The 25,875-nt window shown below is 38.4% G+C and overlaps 1 protein-coding gene across 12 annotated transcripts in view; it reads right to left on the bottom strand.

The window, feature by feature from the left end:
* The window catches only part of CFAP20DC (CFAP20 domain containing), a 269,101-nt gene that overhangs the window by 162,068 nt on the left and 81,158 nt on the right, over positions 1–25,875 (bottom strand). For all 12 annotated transcript variants that reach the window (XM_088831654.1, XM_055414220.2, XM_055414224.2 and 9 more), the window contains one exon: positions 3,906–4,020. In XM_088831654.1, the coding sequence (XP_088687780.1) occupies positions 3,906–4,020 (115 nt within the window). The remainder of the gene's footprint in view (positions 1–3,905; positions 4,021–25,875) is intronic.

The raw sequence follows: 25,875 nt of genomic DNA on the forward strand, positions 1-25,875 counted from the left end.
GAGGTTGCCCGGTTTTCCTCTCCAGCCTTCCTACTTTCCTACTGGTCTCTCTTCAGCAACAGTGAATTATTGGACTTACCTGCACATCTCATGCAGTTACTCTTACTGCTACTTTTTCTCTTCTAGGACTACCACCCCCACTCAAGCTGGTTAATGCCTTCTTATCTTTCAGGCCCAGCTCAGGCATCCTCTTCTTTAGGAGCCCTTCTCTGATCATTCCCCTGGTGCTCCAGTCACTGCGGGTTCTGCTCACATAGCATGTACTACATGATACAGAACCGTTCTGTTTAAATGTGTCTTAGTTCATCGGACCATAAGCTTCTGATGTTATCTCTCATCCATTCCTCTACTGCTATTGCCCTGATGCTGCTAAGTCACTTCAGTCGTGTCCGACTCTGTGCGACCCCATAGATGGCAGCCCACCAGGCTCCCTCGTCCCTGGGATTCTCCAGGCAAGAACACTGGAGTGGGTTGCCATTTCCTTCTCCAATACATGAAAGTGAAAATTAATCCCAATCTGGAGTACTGCATATGTTTTCCTCGTTTGTACTTTTTAGTCCCCTCAAGCCATTCCAAATGTCACTACCAGATTAATCTTCCCAAGCACAGAATTGACTGTATGTTCCTCTGTAAACCAAGCTTAATAGCTTCCTTTTCTCTCTAAAGTGGCTCCCAAAGAGTGGAATATGCATTATATGTGAAATGGTTTTAGATTGTTCATGGGCATGGCATTAAATGGCTATGGATTACAGAATAAAAATTTCCCTCGATCAGTTTTGTTTCAATCTTAATTATGCCCAAGAAAATACTTCAACATGTATCTAACTCGTGATAAACTCCTGTTAATAAAAGAGTAGGCCTCAGGACAGAACCCTTAACAGGAAATAGTACTTAATTAGACTCTAAAATACAGTTTGTTTTCAGTATGTTTATTGTTATTGTTAATTTCTATTTCTGGAAAGTTATACTGGTTTTCTATTCACAAGTGTGATATAACTTAAAAAAAAATAAATTTAAGTTAAAAAAAAAAGTTGAGTTGGTTTAAAAGGAATGTATTATTTACACCGGAGCAGTTAGTATACAAACAGGGTAAAGTCTTGAGAATAGTACTGAAATGACTGACATTTGAAAAAGACTAGTCAGTCATATCAGGTCGAAATTTATTACCCTGTAACCTACTGCAACCTAGATAGTATATTAAAAAGCAGAGACATTACTTTGCCAACAAAGGTCCATCTAGTCAAGGCTATGGTTTTGCCATTGGTCATGTATGGATGTGAGAGTTGGACTGTGAGGAAAGTTGATCGCCGAAGAATTGATGCTTTTGAACTGTGGTGCTGGAGAAGACTCTTGAGAGTCCCTTGGACTGCAAGGAGATCCAACCAGTCCATTCTAAAGGAGATCAGTCCTGGGTGTTCATTAGAAGGACTGATGCTAGCGCTGAAACTCCAATACTTTGGCCACCTCATGCGACAAGTTGACTCACTGGAAAAGACTCTGATGCTGGGAGCGATTGGGGGTGGGAGGAGAAGGGGACGACCGAGAATGAGATGGCTGGATGGCATCACTGACTATATGGACATGAGTTTGAGTGAACTCGGGAGTTGGTGATGGACAGGTAGGCCTGGTGTGCTGTGATTCATGGGGTCGCAAAGAGTTGGACACGATTGAGCGACTGAACTGAACTGAACCTACTGCTTACCTACTTATACATTATGCTGCTTGGGGTCTCAGAGGTTACACAAATCTACCACGCTATTGGATTACAGAACTGAGGTTTCCTTAAGGCTACTTTAAGAAACCTGGTAACAATGATGCGTCATTCTCTGTTCTCCAAATATGAACCACTTTCCAGCCTACACATTTTCACTTATGCTAGAAATGCTCAGTTTTTCATCTCCACCTGTTGAAATTCTACTAATACAGTCCTTCAAAGTCCATGCCAAGAACAATCTCCTTCATGTTCAGTTTAGTTCAGTCCAGTTACTCAGTCGTGTCTGACTCTTTGCGACCCCATGATGTGCAGCATACCAGGCCTCCCTGTTTGTCATCAGCTCCCAGAGTTTACCCAAACTCATGTCCATCAAGTCAGTGATACCATCCAACCATCTCTTCCTCTGTCATCCCCTCTTCCTCCTGCCCGCAATCTTTGCCAGCATCAGGGTCTTTTCAAATGAGTCAGCTCTTCCCATCAGGTGGCCAAAGTACTGGAGTTCCAGCTTCGACATCAGTCCTTCCAATGAAAACCCAGGACTGATCTCCTTTAGGATGGACTGGTTGGATCTCCTTGCAGTCCAAGGGACTCTCAAGAGTCTTCTCCAACACCATAGTTCAAAAGCAACAGTTCTTTGGTGTTCAGCTTTCTTTATGGTCCAACTCTCACATCTGCACATGACTAACTGGAAAAGCCATAGCCTTGACTAGATGGACCCTTGTTGGCAAAGTAAAAAGCAAAAGTCTCTGCTTTTTAATATGCTGTCTAGGTTGGTCAGCATATTGTGGGCTTCCCTGATGGCTCAGAGGATAAAGCGTCTGCCTGCAATGCAGGAGGCCTGGATTCAATCCCTGGTTTGGGAAGACCCCCTGGAGAAGGAAATGGCAACCTACTCCAGTATTCTTGCCTGGAGAATCCCATTGACAGACGAGCCTGGCAGGCTACAGGCCACAGTGTTGCAAAGAGCTGGACACGACTAAGTGACTTCACTTTCTTTCACTTTCACTTTCTAGGTTGGTCTTAACTTTCCTTCCAAGGTGTAAGTGTCTTTTAATTTCATGGCTGCAATCACCATCTACAGTGATTTTGGAGCCCAGAAAAATAAAGTCAGCCAGTGTTTCCACTGTTTCCCCATCTATTTGCCATGAAGTGATGAGACCAGATGCCATGATCTTAGTTTTCTGAATGTTGAGCTTTAAGCCAACTTTTTCACTCTCCTCTTTCACTTTCATCAAGAGGCTCTTTAGTTCTTCTTCACTTTCTGCCATAAGGGTGGTGTCATCTGCATATCTGAGGTTACTGATATTTCTCCCAGCAATCTTGATTCCAGCGCGTGCTTCTTCCAGCCCAGCGTTCCTCATGATGTACTCTGCATAGAAGTTAAATAAGCAGGGTGACAATATACAGCCTTGGTGTATTCCTCTTCCTATTTGGAACCAGTCTGTTGTTCCATGTTCAGTTCTAACTGTTGCTTCCTGACCTGCATACAGGTTTCTCTAGAGGCAGGTCAGGTGGTCTGGTATTCCCATCTCTTGAAGAATTTTCCAGTTTATTCTGATCCACACAGTCAAAGGCTTTGGCATAGTCAATGAAGCAGAAATAGATGTTTTTCTGTAACTTTCTTGCTTTTTCCATGATCCAGCAGATGTTGGCAATTTGATATCTGGTTCCTCTGCCTTTTCTAAAACCAGCTTGGACATCTGGAAGTTCACGGTTCACGTATTGCTGAAGCCTGGCTTGGAGAATTTTGAGCATGACTTTACTAGCGTGTGAAAGTGAAGTCGCTCAGTCGTGTCCGACTCTTTGCGACCCCATGGACTGTAGCCCACCAGGCTCCTCTGTCCATGGGATTTTCCAGGCAAGAGTACTGGAGTGGGTTGCCATTTTGAGTGCAATTGTGAAACCTTTTCTCATCCTGCGGTCAGATCGGTGTCCATCCCTTCACTGCACCAACAGTACACTCTCTCTACTGTGCTTCCCATCACAGTTTTGGCGATACTCTAGATATTCAAACAATTATATTTTTCCACCTCATAAATCTTAAGCTCGATCACTGTAGGGAAGAGAATACATCTATTCATTTTTAATACAATCATGGAGCCTAACAAATGCTTCATATATAGAGTAGGCCCAGAATTAATATTTACTGAAATAAATTTAATATTTTAAGCAATATTCATATGACACTTACAATTTTGCGCTTGATCATGAAGAGTGGGATTTTTGCATGAAGAGGGGTTGAAGACAATTCCTTATGGACTGTTGATAAATACAATCTTCTTTTTATGTTCCTCAAATCAGTAATTCTGAAAAAGAGAGAGAAGAGAAAAAGATTCTCATCAATATAATAACCACTTCTGTGGATAATCATCAAAATGATGTAATCTATCAACAGGGAGATCAAATGCAGAATTTAAAAATTGCCTTTTTCTGTGAAGAAGTAATAAAATATCTTCCTTAAATTCAAAGTGCTCACATGCCTTAGTGTATAAATTCACTTACTATGCTAATTTATTTCAGTACTCTACCCTATATTACTAGTCTTCCAGCCTATGAAAAAATTCAATTTGTATGAACTGAGAAACTGCTAGCCTTTAATAACCATGCTTGTTCCAGCCCCTTAAGCTTGTGTTATCTTGGGACATACTGTCACCTACTAAATAGGAAAACATTATAGGTTTCTTTTCCTAAAAATTCACCTGTCATTTTATATAGGCTCTTGGCCTGCTTAGAGACAGACACAAAACGCTGACTGTCGGTTTCACTTTCCAAGCACATATCTTCAAGCCAGAATTATAATACACAAGTTTATTGCTCTCTCCTCAGGTCAACCCACAGTGATACCAAGGACACTGAATTTGAACATCTTTAATAGATTTAGACCACAGCTATGATCACAGAGATTAGGTTTGCTTCAAATTGATAGAGGCTCATTTTTATGTTCTGCTTCTTTTAGGTCTCAGAGGTAACAGAGCAGGCTTAAAATAGCCAAACCTGTCTCAAGCTGCTATACTGAAGTATTGATGCTTCCTTAAAAACTGTCTTTTCATTCTCCAATAATAGTGGTATTTACCCCATTTTTGAGCAACTCTGTCTGGGTGCACTAACTGCTAATTTTCTACAATTAGCAATTCCTCAAGGAGACATTTCATTCAAAATCTGCTACCAATATTTATAGTGTAATTAACTATAATGTAAATCAACACAGGCTTTTCCAGACCTATCCCTTGCCTCCCCTTCCCACTTTTCTAATCTCATTAAAACTATCACTGAACAATGTTAAAAATAGGTACAGTAAATATTAGGAGTCATGATTTCAGAATATTCCCCAGACCTAAAAATTCTACCCTACCTGCACTAAACAATACCATAAATTCATTTAAAAAGCAATAAAGCCTTTCACGCCATTGTTGAGTTAATGTTTAAAATGCAAAAGTTTTAACACTACTGAGGTTTTACCCTTACAGAGATAAGAAAATGTAGAATATTTGCCCTAAGGTACTATATTCAAAGTGGGAGAAACACATGGAGAGGAGGCAAAAAATATTAGATCACCTTTCATACCAACCTTTTAAAGCATATCTATGTAACTTTCATTACATACATAGTACAGCAATACATTTATATATATTTGAAATAATAAATGTATCCATATGGTTAGTGTGCTCAAACATTTTACCAACAGGATTCAGGATCAAATATGTTTGTAAGGCATTATCAAAAGGGCTGCTATTAACTCTCTTCAGTAGCAAGTACTGATTAGGAAATGAAAGACTATACATACAAAGCAATTCTGCAAAGAAAATGAGAACAAAAAATTCTCTTGAATCAAACAAAATGTTTGATTGCCATCAACCAAAAAATTACTTGAGACACCATTTTATTAAGGTTTGCTTTGCTTGCAGGGATAAGACTATGTCATTTTTACTTGAAGAGGTATGGACCAAACTACAGAGGACTATCTGAGTACACTCCCACTTCATCAACAGATGGAACAATAGGAACATTCATTCATTCATTCACTGTTCCAACCAATATTCCCTGAGCCAAGCAACATCCTGGGTATATACCGGGGAATACAACAGTGAAAAAGTCAGGATCTCTACCTTCCTAGAGCTTCTAGTCTAGTGGAAAAGACAGGTAAAAAAAGTATAATGAGACGAAACAAATGCAAGTTATCCCAAATGCAATGAAGGAGACAAAAAAAGAGACTGAACTAGAAAACATCAAGAAATAAACTACTTCAGACAGTAAAGTCAGCAGGGTTAGGGCTTAATAGGTAAGAGAGAGACGTGAGATAGAAAGGAGAGGTAATAGCCCAAATCATGCTGGGGCTATATGCTAAGGTAAGGAGTTTATAATAATGATTGTGCACAATAGGACCCTACAAGAGGGTCAACATTCTACCATGCATGATGAATAGATGTCATAAAGATAAACAGATATGGTCTCTTTATTTATTGGGGTAAAATCTGTATAACAGGAATGTACAGATTTTAGTGGTCAATCTCATTTATGTATATGTGTTTGTGTGTTTATATAAACTGAGTATTTTCTTGCATGTTATTGTAATGGTATCTTTTTATTTGGAAATAATCTCTAAGTTAGAGAAAAGTCTCAAGAATAGAACACAGAAGACTCACATATGCTTTATCTAGATTAGCTTATTGCTTAATGATGAGTTTTAATTAGCAGAAGTTTTTAATTTTCATGATGTCCAGTTGATCATTATTTATAGCAGTGCTTTCTGTCTTAAAAAATCCTTACCTAGTCCAAAGTTGTGAAAGTACTTTTCTGTTTCCTTTCACATCTTTACAGCTTCAGTTTCTACATTTAGCCTATGATTCATCTCACATCAAGTTCTCTGTACTATGTGAGGTACCCGGTAGGGTTCTTTCCTTTCTGTATGTTTATCCAGCTGTCCTACCATCATTTATTAAAGACTTCTTTACTCACTGAAATGTCTTGGTACTTTGCTGAAACTCAACTGACTATAAATATGTATGTGCGTGTATTTCTGGATGCTTTACTCCATATTAATCCATTTGCTTCATTTACCCATTCTTACACCAATGTCACACTGCTTTCATTACTGTAGATTCACAGTAAGTCTTAAAACTAGGTAAAGAAACTCTTCAAGTTGGTTTTGTCTAAGATCTGCTTAGCCCTTGCTTTTCCATACAGATTTTTAAGATCCTCTTATTTTCTGCTAAAAAAAAGAAAAGTTATTGAGAGTTTAACATGGATTGTGTTGAATCTAAGAACTATTTGAGTCTTTCAATCTACTTGCATGATATCTCTCTCCATTTATTTGGGCCTTGCTTAATTTGTTTCACAATGCTTTCACTTCAGTTCAGTTCAGTCACTCAGTCGTGTCAGACTCTTTGCGACCCCATGGACTGATGCATGCCAGGCCTCCCTGTCCATCACCAACTCCCAGAGCCTACTCAAACTCATGTCCATTGAGTCGGTGATGCCATCCAACCTTCTCATCCTCTATTGCTCCCTTCTCCTCCAGCCTTCAAACTTTCCCAGCATCTGGGTCTTTTCAGATGAGTCAGCACTTCACGTCAGGTGGCCAAAGTATTGGAGTTTCAACTTCAACATCAGTCCTTCCAATGAATATTCAGGACCAGTTTCCTTTAGGATGGACTGGTTGGATCTCCTTGCAGTCCAAGGGACTCTCAAGAATCTTCTCCAACACCACAGTTCAAAAGCATCAATTCTTTGGCGATCAGCTTTCTTTATAGTCCAACTCTCACATCCAAACATGACTACTGGAAAAATCACAGCCTTGACTAAACGGACCCTTGTTGGCAAAGTAACGTCTCTGCTTTTTAATATGTTGTCTAGGTTGGTCATAACCTTTCTTCCAAGGAGTAAGTGTCTTTTAATTTCATGGCTGCAGTCACAATCTGCAGTGATTTTAGAGCCCCCCAAAATATAGCTGCCACTGTTTCCCCATCTATTTGCCATGAAGTGATGGGACCGGATGCCATGATCTTAGTTTTCTGAATGCTGAGTTTAAGCCAACTTTTTCACTCTCCTCTTTCACTTTCATCAAGGGGCTCTTTAGTTCTTCTTCACTTTCTGCCATAAGGGTGATGTCATCTGCATATCTGAGGTTAATGATATTTCTCCTGGCAATCTTGATTCCAAGCTTGTGCTTCCTCCAGCCCAGCATTTCTCATGATGTACTCTGCATAGAAGTTAAATAAGCAGGGTGACAATATACAGCCTTGACGTACTTCTTTTCCTATTTGGAACCAGTCTGTTGTTCCATGTTCAGTTCTAACTGTTGCTTCCTGACCTGCATACAGGTTTCTGAAGAGGCAGGTCACAATGCTTTACAGTTTTCATTTTAGAAGTCTTGCATATGTTTTGTTAAATTTATTCCTAGGTATTTTATTTTTTGACATGATGGAAAATGAATTTTAAAATTTCATTTACCAGTTGATTGCCACTAGTATATAGAAATACCATTGATTTTTGTATATAGACCTTATTTCCTATGACCTTACTTTTAATTCACTCATGAATTTTAGTAGTTGTTTGCTAGGTCCCTGAGAATTTTCTACATACATAACCATGTCTCCAGTAAATAAAGATTTCAACTTTTGCTTATACCTTTTATTTTTTTTTCTGGCATTACTGTCTTGGTTAGGATCTCCACAATATACGGAACAGAAGTGATGAGAGTAGAAGATCTTGCTTTGTTCTTGATCATAAGGGGAAAATGTTCACTAAGTTTCTACTAAATATGATTTTAGATGTAGGTTTCTTTTATGACAGAAACTTTTCTTCTATATCTAGTTTTTTGAGACTTTTTAGATCATGAAAAGGTGTAGAATTTTGTAAAATGTTTTTCTTTCTGTATTGATAAATGATCCTATTATCTTTCTCCTTTATTCTGTCTATATGCTGAATTATGGTGATTGCTTTTCAAATGTGGGACCAACCTTATACTCTGGGTGTAAGTTTCAATTGTGCTAGCATTTCTGTTGAGGATTTTTACACGTATGTTCATGAGGGACACTGGTACATAATTTTCTTGAAATATCTATGTCAGGTTTTGATAACAGGGTTTAATTCCATAAAGTGATTTGGAAAGTGTTTCCTCCTTTATTATCTAAAAATTGTTTAAAATGCTGCTAAGTATGTTAAGTTGCTCTGTAGCTTCTGAGTCTTTGCAACCCCAAGGACTGTAGCTGTCCAGGCTCCTCTGTCCACGGAATTCTCCAGGCAAGAATACTGGAGTGGGTTGCCATTTCCTTCTAAAGGAAAATTCCCAACCCAGGAATCGAACCCAGGTCTCCTGTATTGCAGGCAGATTCTTTACCATCTGGGCCTGAAGTTTTCTTTCTAGGAAGATCAAGGTTATACTTCAATTTAATAGATTTACAGGGTTACTCAGATTTCCAATTTTTCTTGTTTTAGTTTTGGTAAGTTGCAATTTTCATTTAAGATTGTTGACTTTATTGCGATAAATTTCTTTTTGTATTATCAGTAGGATCTGTAGTGGTATCCCCTCTCATTCCTGACACTGGTAATTTGTGACTTCTCTCTTTTCAAGTAAATCAATCCTGCTGTGGTTTACCAAGCCCATTTTTTATTTTTTTTTTCCAAGCCCATTTTTTAAAAAACAAACAATTTTTGCCTTTGAAAAAGTTTTCTTTCTGCTTCCTGATCTTACTTTTATAATTTCTATCCTTCTACTTATTTTGGGTTGGTTTACTTTGTTCTTTTCATCCCATTAGCTTCCTAGGATAGAAAGTTAGATAATTAATTTTAGACCTTTCTATTTTCTCATACAGGCATTTAAAATGACAAGCTTTCCTCTAAGCATTATCATGGCTGCATCCCACAAATTCTGATTATGTTGTATTGTAACTTTTATTCAGCCTGAAATATTTTCTAATTTCCATATGATTTTTTTCTTTGAATCTTGGATTACTTAGAAATGTGCTATTCAATTTCCAAACAGTACAGTTTTTTTCCCCTATATATTTTATTACTACTGATCTTTAATTTAATCCCGCTGTGATCAGAAAACATACTTGGTAAAATTTCCCTTTCATTAAAAAAAATAATAAGACACTGTATGACCCAGCATAAGACTGGTGAATGGTCTATATGCTTTGAATTTGATGCTAACACTTTAAAACTTTAAACCATTAAAAACTATTTTCCCTTAAGTCTAGTCTATACTGATTTGTCATCTACTGCTTTTTTAGAACATTTCTTCGTACTTATGGGCAATTCTAGCACCTGAATCACAATTTTCCTCTTCTGTCATCATTCTGGGTGACTTTAAAGAGAACAAGTTTTAATCTAAACCTAAACCTCTTCCACAATGACAACCAATATTTTTATTCCATTTTAATGACTTAGATGAACAGTCCTACTCTGTAGCCCAGCATCACTAATAATGACTCAACTAAGGTCTTCGACTCAAATTTTCCTCCTGATTCATTAATTAATTCAACTAACTATTAAGTCAATGCCTTAGAGGTATAGAACAAGGTACTAGAGATATGGAAGTAGCTAAGAGATGGAAATGTACTCTGGAGGGAGTGTGGGGAAAATAACTATTCTTAAGTAGGAAATGGCAACCCACTCCAGTGTTCTTGCCTGGAGAATCCCAGGGACGGGGGAGCCTGGTGGGCTGCCATCTGTGGGGTCGCACAGAGTCGGACACGACTGAAGCGACTTAGCAGCAGCAGCAGCAGCAAGTAGGTTTTTTTAGCACACTCCACAGACATTCTCTTATTAAGTCTCACATCAGTTTTTCACTACAGGTAGTATATTCATTCTCCATTTTGTAGATGAGGAAACTAGATTCTAGAAACTAAGACATCAAATTGATCTCTGCAGCTGTCACCAGAGGTGGATCCAGAGGACACACGATGGGACACTGGAATGGGCTGCCACACTGACAATACCAGTGTTCTCACTCCTACTTAAACATACTTCATTCTTTTGTGTTTTCCATGCCTTTCCTATGCATTTCCCTTGGAAAGTCCCTTCTCTTATTATATCAATTGAACTGTATTCATCCACCACAGTTTGAGTTAGATATGCCACCTACTCCTTGAAAACATCTTGGATCTCCAAACTAAATATAATCACTTTTATTTTCTTACTTACAACAGCATGTTTTCAACCTTATAACTGATCTTTTTCCACTCCTTGGTGCTCTTAGGTCAGTAACTATAGTCAACTTTATGAGTCATCATGTCCAAAGAAAGGCAATGCCAAAGAATGTTCAAACTACCACACAATTGCACTCATCTCACACACTAGTAAAGTCATGTTCAAAATTCTCCAAGCCAGGCTTCAGCAAGACGTGAATGGTGAACTCCCAGATGTTCAAGCTGGTTTTAGAAAAGGCAGAAGAACCAGACATCAAATTGCCAACATCTGCTGGATCATGGAAAAAGCAAGAGAGTTCCAGAAAAACATCTATTTCTGCTTCACTGACTATGCCAAAGCCTTTGACTGTGTGGATCACAACAAACTGTGGACAATTCTTCAAGAGATGGGAATGCCAGACCAGCTGACCTGCCTCTTGAGAAAACTGTATGCAGGTCAGGAGGCAACAGTCAGAACTGGACGTGGAACAACAGACTGGTTCCAAATAGGAAAAGGAGTATGTCAAGGCTGTATATCGTCACCCTGCTTATTTAACTTCTATGCAGAGTATATCATGAGAAACGCTGAGCTGGAACAAGCACAAGCTGGAATCAAGATTGCCAGGAGAAATATCAATAACCTCAGATATGCAGATGACACCACCCTTATGGCAGAAAGTGAAGAGGAACTAAAGAGCCTCTTGATGAAAGTGAAAGAAGACAGTGAAAAAGTTGGCTTAAAGCTCGACATTCAGAAAACTAAGATCATGGCTTCTGGTCCCATCACTTCTGGCATATAGATGGGGAAACAGTGGAAACAGTGGCTGACTTTATTTTTCTGGGCTTCAAAATCACTGCAGATGGTGAATGCAGCCATGAAATTAAAAGACGCTTACACCTTGGAAATAAAGTTATGACCAACCTAGATAGCATATTAAAAAGCAGAGACATTACTTTGCCAACAAGGGTCTGTCTAGTCAAGGCTATGGCTTTTCCAGTTAGTCATGTGTAGATGTGAGAGCTGGACTATAAAGAAAGCTGATCGCCAAAGAATTGATGCTTTTGAACTGTGGTGTTGGAGAAGACTCTTGAGAGTCCCTTGGACTGCAAGGAGATCCAACCAGTCCATTCCAAAGGAGATCAGTCCTGGGTGTTCACTGGTATGACTAATGTTGAAGTTGAAACTCCAATACTTTGGCCACCTGATGCGAAGAGCTGACTCATCTGAAAAGACCCTGATGCTGGGAAAGATTGAGGGCAGGAGGAGAAGGGGACGACAGGATGAGATGGTTGGATGGCATCACCGACACAATGTACATGGGTTTGGGTGGACTCCAGGAGTTGGTGATGGACAGGGAGGCTTGGTGTGCTGCGGTTCATGGGGTTGCAAAGAGTCTGACATGACTGAGCCACTGAACTGAATTGAAAATGTGGTCTCATACATCTCAGTTTTACCACTTGCTATTAATATTTTAATTGAGTTTAAAAGGGTTACTAGAATTTGGTATTCCAAAGCCCATATTAGAGTTTCAAGCAATCTCTCCTTCTAAATTCCACAAAGTAGTCTGAATTTGTAAACTTCCTAATATACAAATGCATAAGCACAAGAGAAGTAGAATTTCTGCAATTTGGAGGAAGAAAAATTTGTTAAAAATTCATCAGTGTTGTCATCTTGAGTTGGAAACATAGTTTCCAAGTACTGACATTTTTGCTTTTTTAGCAATAGTTATTATTTTAGACTATGGGAAATAGGCCGTGAGGATTAAGAGGAATAACTCTGAAGCCAGGTGTTTGGGCTCAAACTCTGGCCTCACATTTTTAGCTGTGAGACACTGGGCAAGTGAGTTGACCTTTAGTGCATTAGTCTCCTCACCAGTGGACTATGGAAAACCAGTGGCGCTCACAGGATTGTTGTGAGGAGTGTATAAGTAAATACACATAAAATGTTCAGAACAGTGCCTGGCACACAGAAAACCCTACCTAGGTACCAACCACTATCAATCTGGGTGGCGGTGGATTGTTTACTAAACGCTTTGTATGTTTCTGCTTTAATATTCTTATAAGTAAAATCTGACTGGCTTATACATGGCTACATTATCCTCTACTGATGTACCAACCTCCAAACTGGAATGTGGGAATGGGTAGGGTTGTGGGCCATGACATCCTTCATCCTGCTGCTGTGAGTCTTGGTGAAAAAATATGGGTGTCACTGTAGGTTGCTATCTACAATCTGTCTCTTCTATTGGCCTGAGAGGTCCCTGAGGACTGTGACCATATCCTGGTTATCACAGCATCTCACAGAGCTTGGTTGAGAGTTTTGTAGTTAATTGGGAAATAGATGCTGAACTGTCTTTGTTGAAGCCCTACTGGAATCATATATTTGCATATCTTTATTATGCACCCGTGCGTGTGTGCTTAGTCACTCAGTTGTGTCTGACTCTTTGCGACCCCGTGAACTGCAGTCCACCAGACTCCTCTGTCCATGAGGATTCTCCAGGCAAGAATACTGGAATGGGTTGCCATGCCCTCCTCCAGGGGATCTTCCCAACCAAGGGATCGAACCCAAGTCTCCTGCATTGCAGGTGGATTCTTTACCACCTGAGCCACCAGGGGAGCCCTTTTTATGCACCTACTTAGTGCCAAGTCTGGAAGGAAATACTGGGGATGTCATAGTGAATCAAACAAAGTCCCTGCCCTCATGAGGCATATATGTTAATTGAAGAAGACAGTAGTAATAAACAAGAAGCAAGTGAACAATGAGACATAAAATATGTCAGCTCTCACTAAGGACTATAAAGAAAAGTCAAGCACAACAAGGTGATGGAAATGGGGTGAAAAGTATTATTTCAGAAGAGGTAGTCAGAGATAGCTTCCCAAAGAAGGTGCCATTTGCACAAAAGTTGAGTGAAATGAGAAATAAAAGTTAGAACCTGACAGATCCCAGACAGAATATTCTTGAGGACTATGTAGAAATATATTCCTTTCTATAGCAGATCTTTTAACATAATCCAACTGATACATACTAAGAAAAGTGAGCCTGCTGGGCTAAAAAAGCTTAATAAGAAGCACAAGATGGGTGCATGGCATGACTTTGCCCTATGGAGGTCACGTTTGGTTTGCACAAAACAGGTCTCAGTTAAATCTATTATGACTCTGATTTCCAGAAGAAATTCTAAATGATCATGTGCCCTGCTTAGGACAGAGGTATTAGGACTAAACCACTCAAATGATGATGAGGTTTTATTCTGTCTTTGCAAAAATAAATATGCAAACCTTCTCTATCTCATAATCAAGAATGGTTGGTTTTGAAGGGAAAACAAAATCATGTGCTAAGCTTAAAAGGTTCTGAAAGTAAGCTGAATTGCTACTTAAAAAAATTAAAATTAGTCATTCATGAGAGAGAGAGAGAATAAATGCATATGTGTGACGACTTAAAAGCTTCATTACGCCTATGTGCTTTTTTGGGGACAATTTAGTTGCTAAGGAAGGCTTCTTGTAAAACATCTCTTCACTTGTAATATAGGCTTGATTTTCACCATCTAAAACCTCCTGTGACTTAACAAAGCAGAAAAAGACAAGCAATACTAGAATCACTTCTCTTGCACTTAAATACACATTTGCTTTTTGTTTTTTTTTTAAAAGTACGAGTTAATACATTTCATACATCTGTAAGTGAGCACTGATAGCTAAGGGTCAGCAATGTGATAGAAAAAGTAATGAGACCACATTAAGAAAAAATAGGGTAGTCAACAGGAAAATAAACCTCATTTATTATAATATTTTAGTGATCAGCAAGTATGTAACTCTCTCAGCCATGGTCACTGACGACATTCATTTCAAACTTAACATTTATATTTGCAAACCATTTGAAAGTAAAATTACTTTTCAATTCAATTTTCAATTCACTTTTATATCTTCATCTTGATTGACAATTTTTTTTTCCACAACGGCAATCTCACTGAGTATCTGAGTAAATGGTAGCAACCTTCCAAAAGCATAGATACCCTCATCTATTCAGGTTACCTAGTCACTTTTCCTCTGTATACATAAAGTCATTTACAATCATTTGTGAATGTTCACTTCAGGTCAGAACGAACTTGCAAACTGATGTCAGACTTCTAATGACTTAATTAATTTATTAGAATCATTCGTTTTTTAAGGCAAAATGCTATTTTTCCTGTTGTGAACTAAAAAGGACAAAATTGAAATGTACACCTTTAGTGACGCTATCAAATAACTCTAGGTATAATTACTATTTATAATTAAACAGTATATATAAATATGTGCAATGATGTTTAGGTACATAGCTGATAAAGCTGTACACTGAAGTTTAAAGTTTATAGAAGGTGGTTTCATGTATAAGGTCTCCCTTACACAATCATTCCTAGGCTTCACAATCATCAAAGGGAGTTTTATTTCATTAGCTTTCCTTGGATCACTTCAGTTAAAGTTTAAATTCATTAAGGATTCTTTTGTTCTTAACGAAGAGGAGTAATTCTGCACCTAAGATGCTTTCATGTTCTATTTAAAGCACAATATAGTTCTTTTTATTGTTAACATTTATTATAATAAATATTTCACATGTGGTTTTAAATAACATATTCTTAAACTCTTTCTTTGAATATCACTTGATTCCCCTTTTAAAAATCCCTTTATTGAAGTATAATTTACACGTGCTAAAATTCACCATTTTTAGTGTACACGTTTAGAATATTTAAGGAGCTATGCAACCATCATCAGAATTCAGTGGTTGAACATTCTCATCACCAAAGATCCCTCAAGACTGTCTGCAGTCAAATCCCATTCTCACCTACTATCACTAATCTGATTTTGGTCTCCAAAGATTTGCCTTTTCTGGATATTTCATACAGATGGAATGAAAATATACAACATCTTTTGCATCTGACTTATTTTGCATAATGTTTTCAGGATTCATCCAAATTGTAGCATGTATCATTACTTTTTATTGCAGAATAGTATTTCAATGCATGGAAAAGTCACATTTTGTTTATCCATTCAAGAGCTGAGTTGATGGATCTATACATTGTCTTTAGTTTAGCTAATTTAAATACCACATACTAAAAACATTGATGTTTAACTCTGTGTGTGGACATATGTTTTCATGTTTCTTACGTACATAACCAGGAAGACAGTTGCTGTGGTGGATATAAGGTGGTGTTTCACTGTGGCTTTAATTTGTATTTTCCTACATCTTGGAATGTGAAGTCAAGTGGGCCTTAGAAAGCATCACTACGAACAAAGCTAGTTGAGGTGATGGAATTCCAATTGAGCTATTTCAACTCCTGAAAGATGATGCTATGAAAGTGATGCACTCAATATGCCAGCTAATTTGGAAAACTCAGCAGTGGCCACAGGACTGGAAAAGGTCAGTCTTCATTCCATTCCCAAAGAAAGGCAACGCCAAAAGCTCAAACTACCACACAATTGCACTCACCTCACACGCTAGTAAAGCCATGCTCAAAATTCTCCAAACCAGGCTTCAGCAATATGTGAACTGTGAACTAGCTGGTTTGAGAAAAGGCAGAGGAACCAGACATCAAATTACCAACATTTGCTGGATCATGGAAAAAGCAAGAGAGTTCCAGAAAAACATCTATTTCTGCTTCATTGACTGTGCCAAAGCACAACAAACTGTGGACAATTCTTCAAGAGATGGGAATGCCAGACCACCTGACCTGCCTCTTGAGAAACCTGTATGCAGGTCAGGAAGCAACAGTTAGAACTGGACATGGAACAACAGACTGGTTCCAAATAGGAAAAGGAGTATGTCAAGGCTGTATATTATCACCCTGCTTATTTAACTTAAATGCAGAGTACATCATGAGAAACGCTGGGCTGGAAGGAGCACAAGCTGGAATCAAGATTGCCAGGAGAAATATCAATAACCTCAGATATGCAGATGACACCACCCTTATGGCAGAAAGCGAAGAGGAACTCAAAAGCCTCTTGATGAAAGTGAAAGAGGAGAGTAAAAAAGTTGGCTTGAAGCTCAACATTCAGAAAACAAAGATCATGGCCTCTGGTTCCATCACTTCATAGCAAATAGATGGGGAAACAGTGGAAACAGTGTCAGACTTTATTTTTTTGGGCTCCAAAATCACTGCGGATGCTGATTGCAGCCATGAAATTAAAAGATGCTTACTCCTTGGAAGGAAAGTTATGACCAACCTAGATAGCATATTAAAAAGCAGAGACATTACTTTGCCAACCAAGGTTTGTCTAATCAAGGCTATGGTTTTTCCAGTGGTCATGTATGGATGTGAGAGTTGGACTGTGAAGAAAGCTGATAGCCGAAGAATTGATGCTTTTGAACTGTGGTGCTGGAGAAGACTCTTGAGAGTCCCTTGGACTGCAAGGAGATCCAACCAGTCCATTCTAGAGGAGATCAATCCTGGGTGTTCATTGGAAGGACTGATGCTAAAGCTGAAACTCCAATACTTTGGCCACCTCATGCGAAGAGTTGACTCACTGGAAAAGACTTTGATGCTGGGAGGGATTGGGGGTGGGAGGAGAAGGGGACGACAGAGAATGAGATGGCTGGATGGCATCACCGACTCGATGGACATGAGTTTGAGTGAACTCTGGGAGTTGGTGATGGACAGGGAGGCCTGGAGTGCTGTGATTCATGGGGTCACAAAGAGTCAGACACGACTGAGTGACTGAACTGAAACTGAACTGAATGACAAATGATGTTGAGAATATTATCATGTGTTTTTTAGCCATGCTTCCCTATCTTCTTTTATAAAGTGCCTATTCAAATCTTTTACCAAGTTTTAACTTGGTGATGTGTTTTCTTATTAATGACCAATTAGTCATTTTTATATTCTGGGTATAAGAATCTAACCACATGAGTGATTTGCAAATGTTTTCACCTGTCTGTGGCTTGTCTTCATTTATATAATAGTGTTTTTTTTGAGTGGCAAACTTTAAAATTTTTATGAAGTCCAATTTATCATTTTTTTCTTAACTTAATGACTGTTTGTCATACCTAAAAATGGAGAAGGCAATGGCACCCCACTCCAGTACTCTTGCCTGGAAAATCCCATGGACCAGAAAGCCTGGTAGGCTGCAGTCCATGGGGTCGCTAGGAGTCGGACACGACTGAAGTGACTTAGCAGCAGCAGCAGGCACAGCGTACCTAAAAAAGGCTTTGCCTCTGTAGAAACCCAAAGGTCGTGGAGATATTTTACAACTTTAACTCTTACATTTAGGTCTACAATCCATTTTGAATAAATTTTTATATACTGTGTGAGGTAAGGCTCTAAATTAACTTTTTTGCATGTGGATATCCAAATGTCCTAGCACCATTTGTTGAAAAGACTATTCTTTTACCCACTGAATTACCTCAATTACAATACTTTGTTAAAAAAAAGAAAAACAAGTGATCACAAATGAAGGTTTATTTTTTGATTTCTTGTTAGCTGCATTATTATTTTCTTCATGCTATTATCACATAGCCTTAACTGCTATAGCTTTCCAGTAAATTTTGAGTTAAGTGTGAATGCTCTATGTTTGTTCTTTTACAAAACTGTTTTCCTATACTTTTGAAATCCCATATAAACTTTAGGATAAGGTCATCGATTTCTACAAAATACAACCACCCATCTGCTGGTGAATCTTTGGAGCAATTTGGGGAAAATTTTCAAGAATATGGAATCTTTTAATAAAATGGCTCTCCATTTACTTGTATCTTTAATTTCTCTCAGCAACGCTTTTTAATTTCAGTACACAAATCTTATACTAAATTTGTTGAAGTATTCCTAAACTACTTATTCTCTTTGATGTTACTGCAGAATTAATGGTTTTCTTAATTTCGTCTTCAGACTGTTCTTTGTCAGTATATAGAAATACACCTGATTTTTGTATATTGATCTTCATATTCCTCAACCTCACTGGACTCATTACGTTTCTGCAGACACTCATATTGTTTGTGATCAAAGACAGTCTTGCCTTCTCCTTTCCAGTATGAATGGCTTACAGTATTTACATATCTTTTTCCTTCTTTATTGCATTGACTAGCATCTCCGGTATAATGATGAACAGAAATGGTGAAAGAAAACAGCCACGTTTTGTTTCTAATTATATGGAGAAAGCATTCAATCTTTTCTCAGTAAGTATAATAAGCTATGTAATATATGTTTTTCACAGATAGCTTTTAACAAGTGGAGGAAATTCTCTTCTTATTCTAGTTTACAAAAATCGATCAACAGTGTAAATTTAAGGGCAAAAATAGTATGGCACCTGAAACACAAACAACAAAGGGAAAAACAGATGTACTGAGTTTCATAAAAAATGTGTTCTACCAATGGCCATGAAATGGTGTCACATGGTCAGATATGTGGCTATGAAGGGACCCTGCTGACTGGAAGTTGGGCCTTGCCAGCTGCCTCTACAAAGATTACATCATGACCATTGCAAGCTGCTAACCTTCAACACCCCCTGAAAGAAGTTCAGGGTGAAAATCAGGAATGAGGCACTCTGTGCTCTGAAAAAAAAAAAAACTGGCAGAACAGGCCTTCAGATAGTTAGATCTTTTCAGAAAAAGGTTTTATGAGTTCCAATTCTTGCATCTTCTCATACCTAGAAAAACACTGATGTCATTAATGGTGAAATCTGCTTTGGCTAAATTTTTTTTTTTTACAATTAAAAGTCAAAATAGAGTAGCTATGGTTCAGACATCCTGGGAAATAACTATTTCCCGGATATCCTGAAAAATGATATTATGGGTGTGATTTCAGATTAGACTCTCTGACCTAATGTAGAACTTAATGCTCCTATAATGCATTTTTGCTTCTGTACTTTGCTTGCTGCTCGTAAAACCAAAGTTACTCCATTTTAAGATAAGGTTGTTTTTAAGCAAAGATTCCTAAAATTGTTTTTGAAAAAAAAAAAAAAAAGACAAACAGCTGGATTTCAGCAAAGGATCTCTGACTTAAGCATACATACTTTTAATGACTATGTATATTGCCTCTTATTACATGGAGAGTATATATATATATATATATAAATGTTGAAACTTTGAAGTTTTCTTTTGCACATGTGATAACCATTTCCCAATTAATAAATCATAATAAGAAGTAAAAAAAAAATGTGTCCTACAAAGGACACTATAAGAAAGAGTGAAAGAAAATTTTTACAAACCATATATCTGATAGGGTCTAATGTCTAAAATGTATAAAGAACTCATACAAATCAATAATAAGAAGCAATCCAATTAAAGAATGAGCAAAAGGATCTGAGTAGACACTTCTCTGAAGAAAATAAAAAATGTTCAATAAGCAAATGAAAACACATTCAACATTATTAACCAGTTGGAGAAGGAAATGGCAACCCACTCCAGTGTTCTTGCCTGGAGAATCCCAGGGACAGGGGAGCCTGGTGGGCTTCCATCTATGGGGTCACACAGAGTCGGACACGACTGAAGTGACTTAGCAGCAGCAGCAGCAGGGAAATAAAAATCAAAACCATGAGATACTGGGACTTCTCTGGTGGTCCAGTGGCTAATCACTGAGTCACTAAGTCCTGTCCGACTCATTGTGACCCCGTGGACTGTAGCCTGCCAGGCCCCTCTGTCCATGGGATTTCCCAGGTAAGAATACTGGAGTGGGTGGCCATTTCCTTCTCAGGGCATCTTTCCAACTCAGGAGTCAAAGCTGTGTCTCCTGTTTGTCAGGTGGGGAGAATTCTTTACCACTGAGTCACCTGGGAAGCCCCCATGAAGTATACTAAAACCCACTAAATCATATACTCTGAAAGGGAGACTTTTGCAGTATGTGACTTACATTCCATGAAAAAGAAAGCTGTTACTAGTTCAATGACTTATTGGTGATGGGAATTTTGATAAATGAAAATTTAGGAGAAAAGTATAGAAAAGAATAAGAACTATTATTTCTATTCCATTAGTATAAAACATACAATTTAATTGGTGATGCTCTTGTGCTCCTACATTTATTCAGTGACTTACAGTCATTGTTGGGGGTTGAATTATGTTCCCCAGAAAGGTATGTTCAAGTCATAATTACTGATACCTGTGATTGTGAACTTATTTCAAAATAGGATCTTTGTGCATAAAATCAAATTAAGATAAAGTCATGTTGAATTAGTATGGGTTTTAATCCAATCATTGATGTTCTTAAAAAGGTGGGAAAGTTGGACAAAGATAGGAAAAGGATGGAGGCAGTAACTGGAGTGATGCATCTACAAGCCAAAAAATGCCAAAAAGGCTGCTGGTAACTGCCAGGAACTAGGAGAGCGAGGCAAGGCAGATTTTTCTCCATGCTTTCAGAAGGAACCAATCCTGTTGACATCTTGATTCGGGACTTTCAGCTGTGAGATGATAAATTTCTATTGTTCCGAGCCATTCAGTTTGTGGAAATCTGTTACAGCAGATTTAGGAAACTACTACAGCAATAGTTCAGTTCAGTTCAGTTCAGTCGCTCAGTTGTGACCGACTCTTTGCGACCCCATGAATCACAGCACGCCAGGCCTCCCTGTCCATCACCAACTCCCGGAGTTCACTCAAACTCATGTCCATAGAGTCGGTGATGCCATCCAGCCATCTCATTCTCTGTCGTCCCCTTCTCCTCCCGCCCTCAATCCCTCCCAGCATCAGAGTCTTTTATAGTGAGTCAGCTCTTCGCATGAGGTGGCCAAAGTATTGGAGTTTCAGCTTTAGCATCAGTTACATATTTGTTATTAAAGACAAAGGGCTATAGGAATTGAGTCAAACTCTTGGAGTCCCAACTCCTTCACATATAAACTGGGGATAATTACATCTGTCCATTAATCCCCTTCTTTAAGATCTTCTGTTTTCAACCAACATTCACCTTCCTTAGAGAACTGCAGTTTGGGTATGCATTATCTACTTAATCACCTCTAACATAAAAGTGAGAATTAATATTATGGAACTCTCACATCACCTACTCTTCCAACCTCCCCCCGTCCCACTGCTAAAACGCACTGCCATAAATTGCCAATGAACTCATGTGTAGGTTAGGAAATACAACACCAAGCACTGTAACCTTTTGTTTGTACACAGGTTTACAAAGAGTCGATTCACTGGAAAAGACCCTGATGCTGAGAAAGATTGAAGGCAAAAGGAGAAGGGGGCAGCAGAGGATGAGATGGTTAGATGGCATCACCGACTAAATGGACAAGAATCTGAGCAAACTCCGGGAGATAAAGAAGAACAGAGAAGCGTGGCATGCTGCAGTTACTGAGGCCACTAGAGTCGGACACGACTTAGCGATTGAACAACAACTACAAGGGCATTATTTGTTCCAGTTAATTGCTTATTCTGTTGAACTGAATAGTACTATCATAAATGATCACTTCCTGAAGACTTCAATAAAGAAGATATTTGACATTAAAATTAGTACACTTTTCACAAATTACAGATCAGTTAGGACGCTCAATTATCAATATAAAACACTACACAAACTATTAGAGATTTCCAGTAAGTAACAGTCTTGAAAATCTAAAAAAAATTGCTGTAAGTTGCCACTCAGTGAAAATCTAACTGTCTGTCAAGAGGGTGGGGGATATCCCCTAAGTATCTTTGAACACCTCCAACATCCATTCTTTACATTTTTCTCCCCCTCCTCACCTCTGCTCTCTTAAATGTGTCATTACAGGTATAGAAGACTTTGACTCTTTAGGTAATATATACTTTCTCCAGTTCTATTTTCAGTTCAGTTCAGTTCAGTTCAGTTGCTCAGTCATGTCCAACTCTTTGAGACCCCATGAACCGCAGCACGCCAGGCCTCCCTGTCCATCACCAACTCCTCCGGTTCTATTTACTACATGAAAATCTCATACATCTTTTAAATGGAGGCAATTTCCCAAGCACATAAAGATATACTTAAATGGGTGTTAATTATAACACTAATAGAAAAATGAAGAAGTGGGGAAAATTTAGAGGTCCATCACAAGAGAATAGATAAATATACTATGCTATACTCATGCAATGATACATATGATAGCTAAAAAATAAGATTAATATACAATATTATAGAAAGATTTCCAAGACAGATAAAGTAGAAAGCCCCAGTGTCAAAATACCACTCAGTCCTGTCTGACTCTTCGCGACCCCATGGACTATACAGTCTATGGAATTCTCCAGGCCAGTATACTGGAGTGGGTAGCCTTTCCCTTCTCCAGAGGATCTTTCTAATCCAGGGATCAAACCCAGGTCTCCCGCATTGCAAGTGGATTCTTTACCAGCTGAAACACAAGGAAAGCCGAAGAATACTGGAGTGAGTAGCTTATCCCTTCTCCAGTGGATCTTCCCAGTACAGGAATCAATCCAGGATCTCCTGCACTGCAGGCAGAATCTTTACCAACTGAGCTATGAGGGAAACTCAAAATACCAGGCCTATTCCCAAAGAATATAAATGGCATGATTCTATTTGTGGAAAAAATAATTGTTACATCATACAGACAGACACAGACAATCTCTAAGGCACTCATAAAAAAACTATTAAGAACAGTTACCTTTGGAGAATGATTCTCCAAATTTTCTTATTATGGGCATATAATTTATGCCCATAAATAACATAATTATTCATAAATTATATGTAATTTATAAGTTAAAGAATTTTAGCCCATAAGGAAAAAACACTGATTAGTGGTTAACTATCTGAAATAAAATAAATATTCTATGCAAGCAGTAATAAAAAAAATGTTAAAAAATGCTTTACTTCTGGGTACCCCAAAAAAGACATTAAGCAACATTTTACAAGTATCACAAGGGAACTGTCGCTAGGGTTGTTCTGCTAGGCCCAGACTAGTGTGGGGAATCAATAGACTATCCTTTGAAGTAAGAGCAGAACAATTTACTTATAGTGGTTTATTGAGTGCTTAGTTCAATACGAGTGGACATTTTGTCAATACCATTCTAATGGATGCTATAGATGACAGTTCAATGCTATAATATACAAGCTAGAAGGCCATATAATAAAATCTATATGCCCCTGGAGTCAATAGATGATCATTTGTAGAAGACCTAAAGAAAAACACCAAGACATCTCTCTGTGCAGGGCCTGATGGTTGCTCTGAAGTAAAAAAGCAAACAGATTTGGTTATTACGGGCTGCATTAGTGGTAACGCATTGGTGCCATTTTAACACATTCTTTTATCTTGAAAAATTCTAGTAAATGAAAGGTGAAATTAGAAAGCGTTCCTTCATTTAAATTAGGCTAGAAGCTTATCATTGTAAACACATTTCCCAATTAAGTTAGACAGTATGCAGAATTCACCACCTGAGCATAATCCTGTTGGCTAGAAATAAGAGCTTGAGATGAGGAGAGAAATTAACTCATTCAATTCTCTGGTCAACTGACAAGTTTCTAGCACAAGACTAAAGTGGATACATGAGATATTAATATATGTGTGCCAATGTTCATAGCAGGAGTAAAGCAGTGTTCCTAGAAGGTAAAAGACTACTGTCCTTTTAAAAAATACAACCAATTAGATATTAAGTTTATTTTATAAGGAGAAGTATAAAGACAGAATTTTCATATTTTATTTCTGAAGCATTCATCATTTTCATTCTTTTTTCTCTAAAGCTGATTTTCATATTATTTTAGTAATATTTGAGAGGAACTAACATGTGCATTCAAACAGCTCCTGAAGACTTTAAATCAGGGAGCTCTTGGGTTTTCTCAGTTTTTTTTTTTTTTTTTTAACATTTTTTACCTTCATGACTATTTCCACTCCTGTGTCTGGTTCTAAATGTTATCCCTATGTTGACAATTCAATCTACATTTCTAGCCCTGACTCATTTCCTGAACTCCAAACTGCCTGCTTGAATCTTTTCCTACATATTTCACAGACATTTCAAATGGACCTTATTAAGAAAAGAGCCCAAATTCCCCTTCCTCACCACTCCCTAGAAGCTCAAACCAGAAAGTTAAGAGTCACCCTTGATTCACAGTTCCTCTCTGCAAGTCTATCCGTTCTGTACTGAATCTATTTGTTTCTTTATCTCCTATTCTATCACCCTAGCTCAAGCACCATTGCTCCTTGCCTACAAAACCTCCCAACTGTCTTCCTGATTCCATTCTCATCCTCCCTTCCAGTATCCTCAAGAGCAGCCAGAGTGACCATCTTAAAGGAGGATCAATTTTCCCATCATATTTCAGTGGACTTATGCTTCTCTGAGAAAAAATAAATAAATTCCTAGCTCATAATGTCTAAATTACCCACTCTTCCTTACTCATCAGGCCTCATTCTCTATAATCAGGGACCTCAAAGGGAACAGAGTTCATACCACATGGTTCAAATGGACAGGTGATTATTAAATGATTCTTTACAGAGGTATGGGCAGGGCTGAAGAAAGAATGTACAGTTAGACATGGAAAAATAACAACAGTGGGCAGCCATTACTGTTCCTAGGTCTGTAAGGGAAAGGGGAAGACTGGAGCCAGAGCAACTGCATCTTCATAGGTGGGGGCATCAGCAGGAAGAAAGGAAAGAAGTATGCTGCCTTTTCTCCTCCTGTCTGCTGATCTTCAGGTGCTACTTTCTGTTGCTTGGGATATCTTGAGGTCAAAGGAGCCTGGGTGATTAATACAGTGTGATGTGGGAGAACAGAAGGGATCTAACTCCCAGAACACACAGCACATGCTAGAAGGCAGTGCACATATCTGGAGAGGTGGAAGATTAATCAGCATATGTGCCTATCTCAGTCCTAACTATCCCTCCTCCTTACTACGCTCTAAACTTCATAATTGGTGTGTGCGTTTAACAGGAATTTGCACAGGTTTTTTCTTTCTACAGGTGCCCTCCCTCTTCCTCTTGATATGGCTAGCTCTTCATCCTCCTTCAAGAATTAAATATCTTTATCACCCTATCAAGAAGCAGATACCTCCTCCTTCTCCTTGGAATACAAGGGCGGTGGTGATGAGTCTAGCAGATACCTGGCACCTAGTAGGTACTCAGTAAATACTAGCTGAGTGAATGGTGGCCAAACCATACAGCAACATCTTAAAACTGTGTCTAGGGACAATA

This window comes from Moschus berezovskii, chromosome 24 (genome assembly GCF_049115385.1).
Source record: "Moschus berezovskii isolate FMDL1 chromosome 24, NW_MosBer_1.0, whole genome shotgun sequence".
Lineage (NCBI taxonomy): Eukaryota > Metazoa > Chordata > Mammalia > Artiodactyla > Moschidae > Moschus > Moschus berezovskii.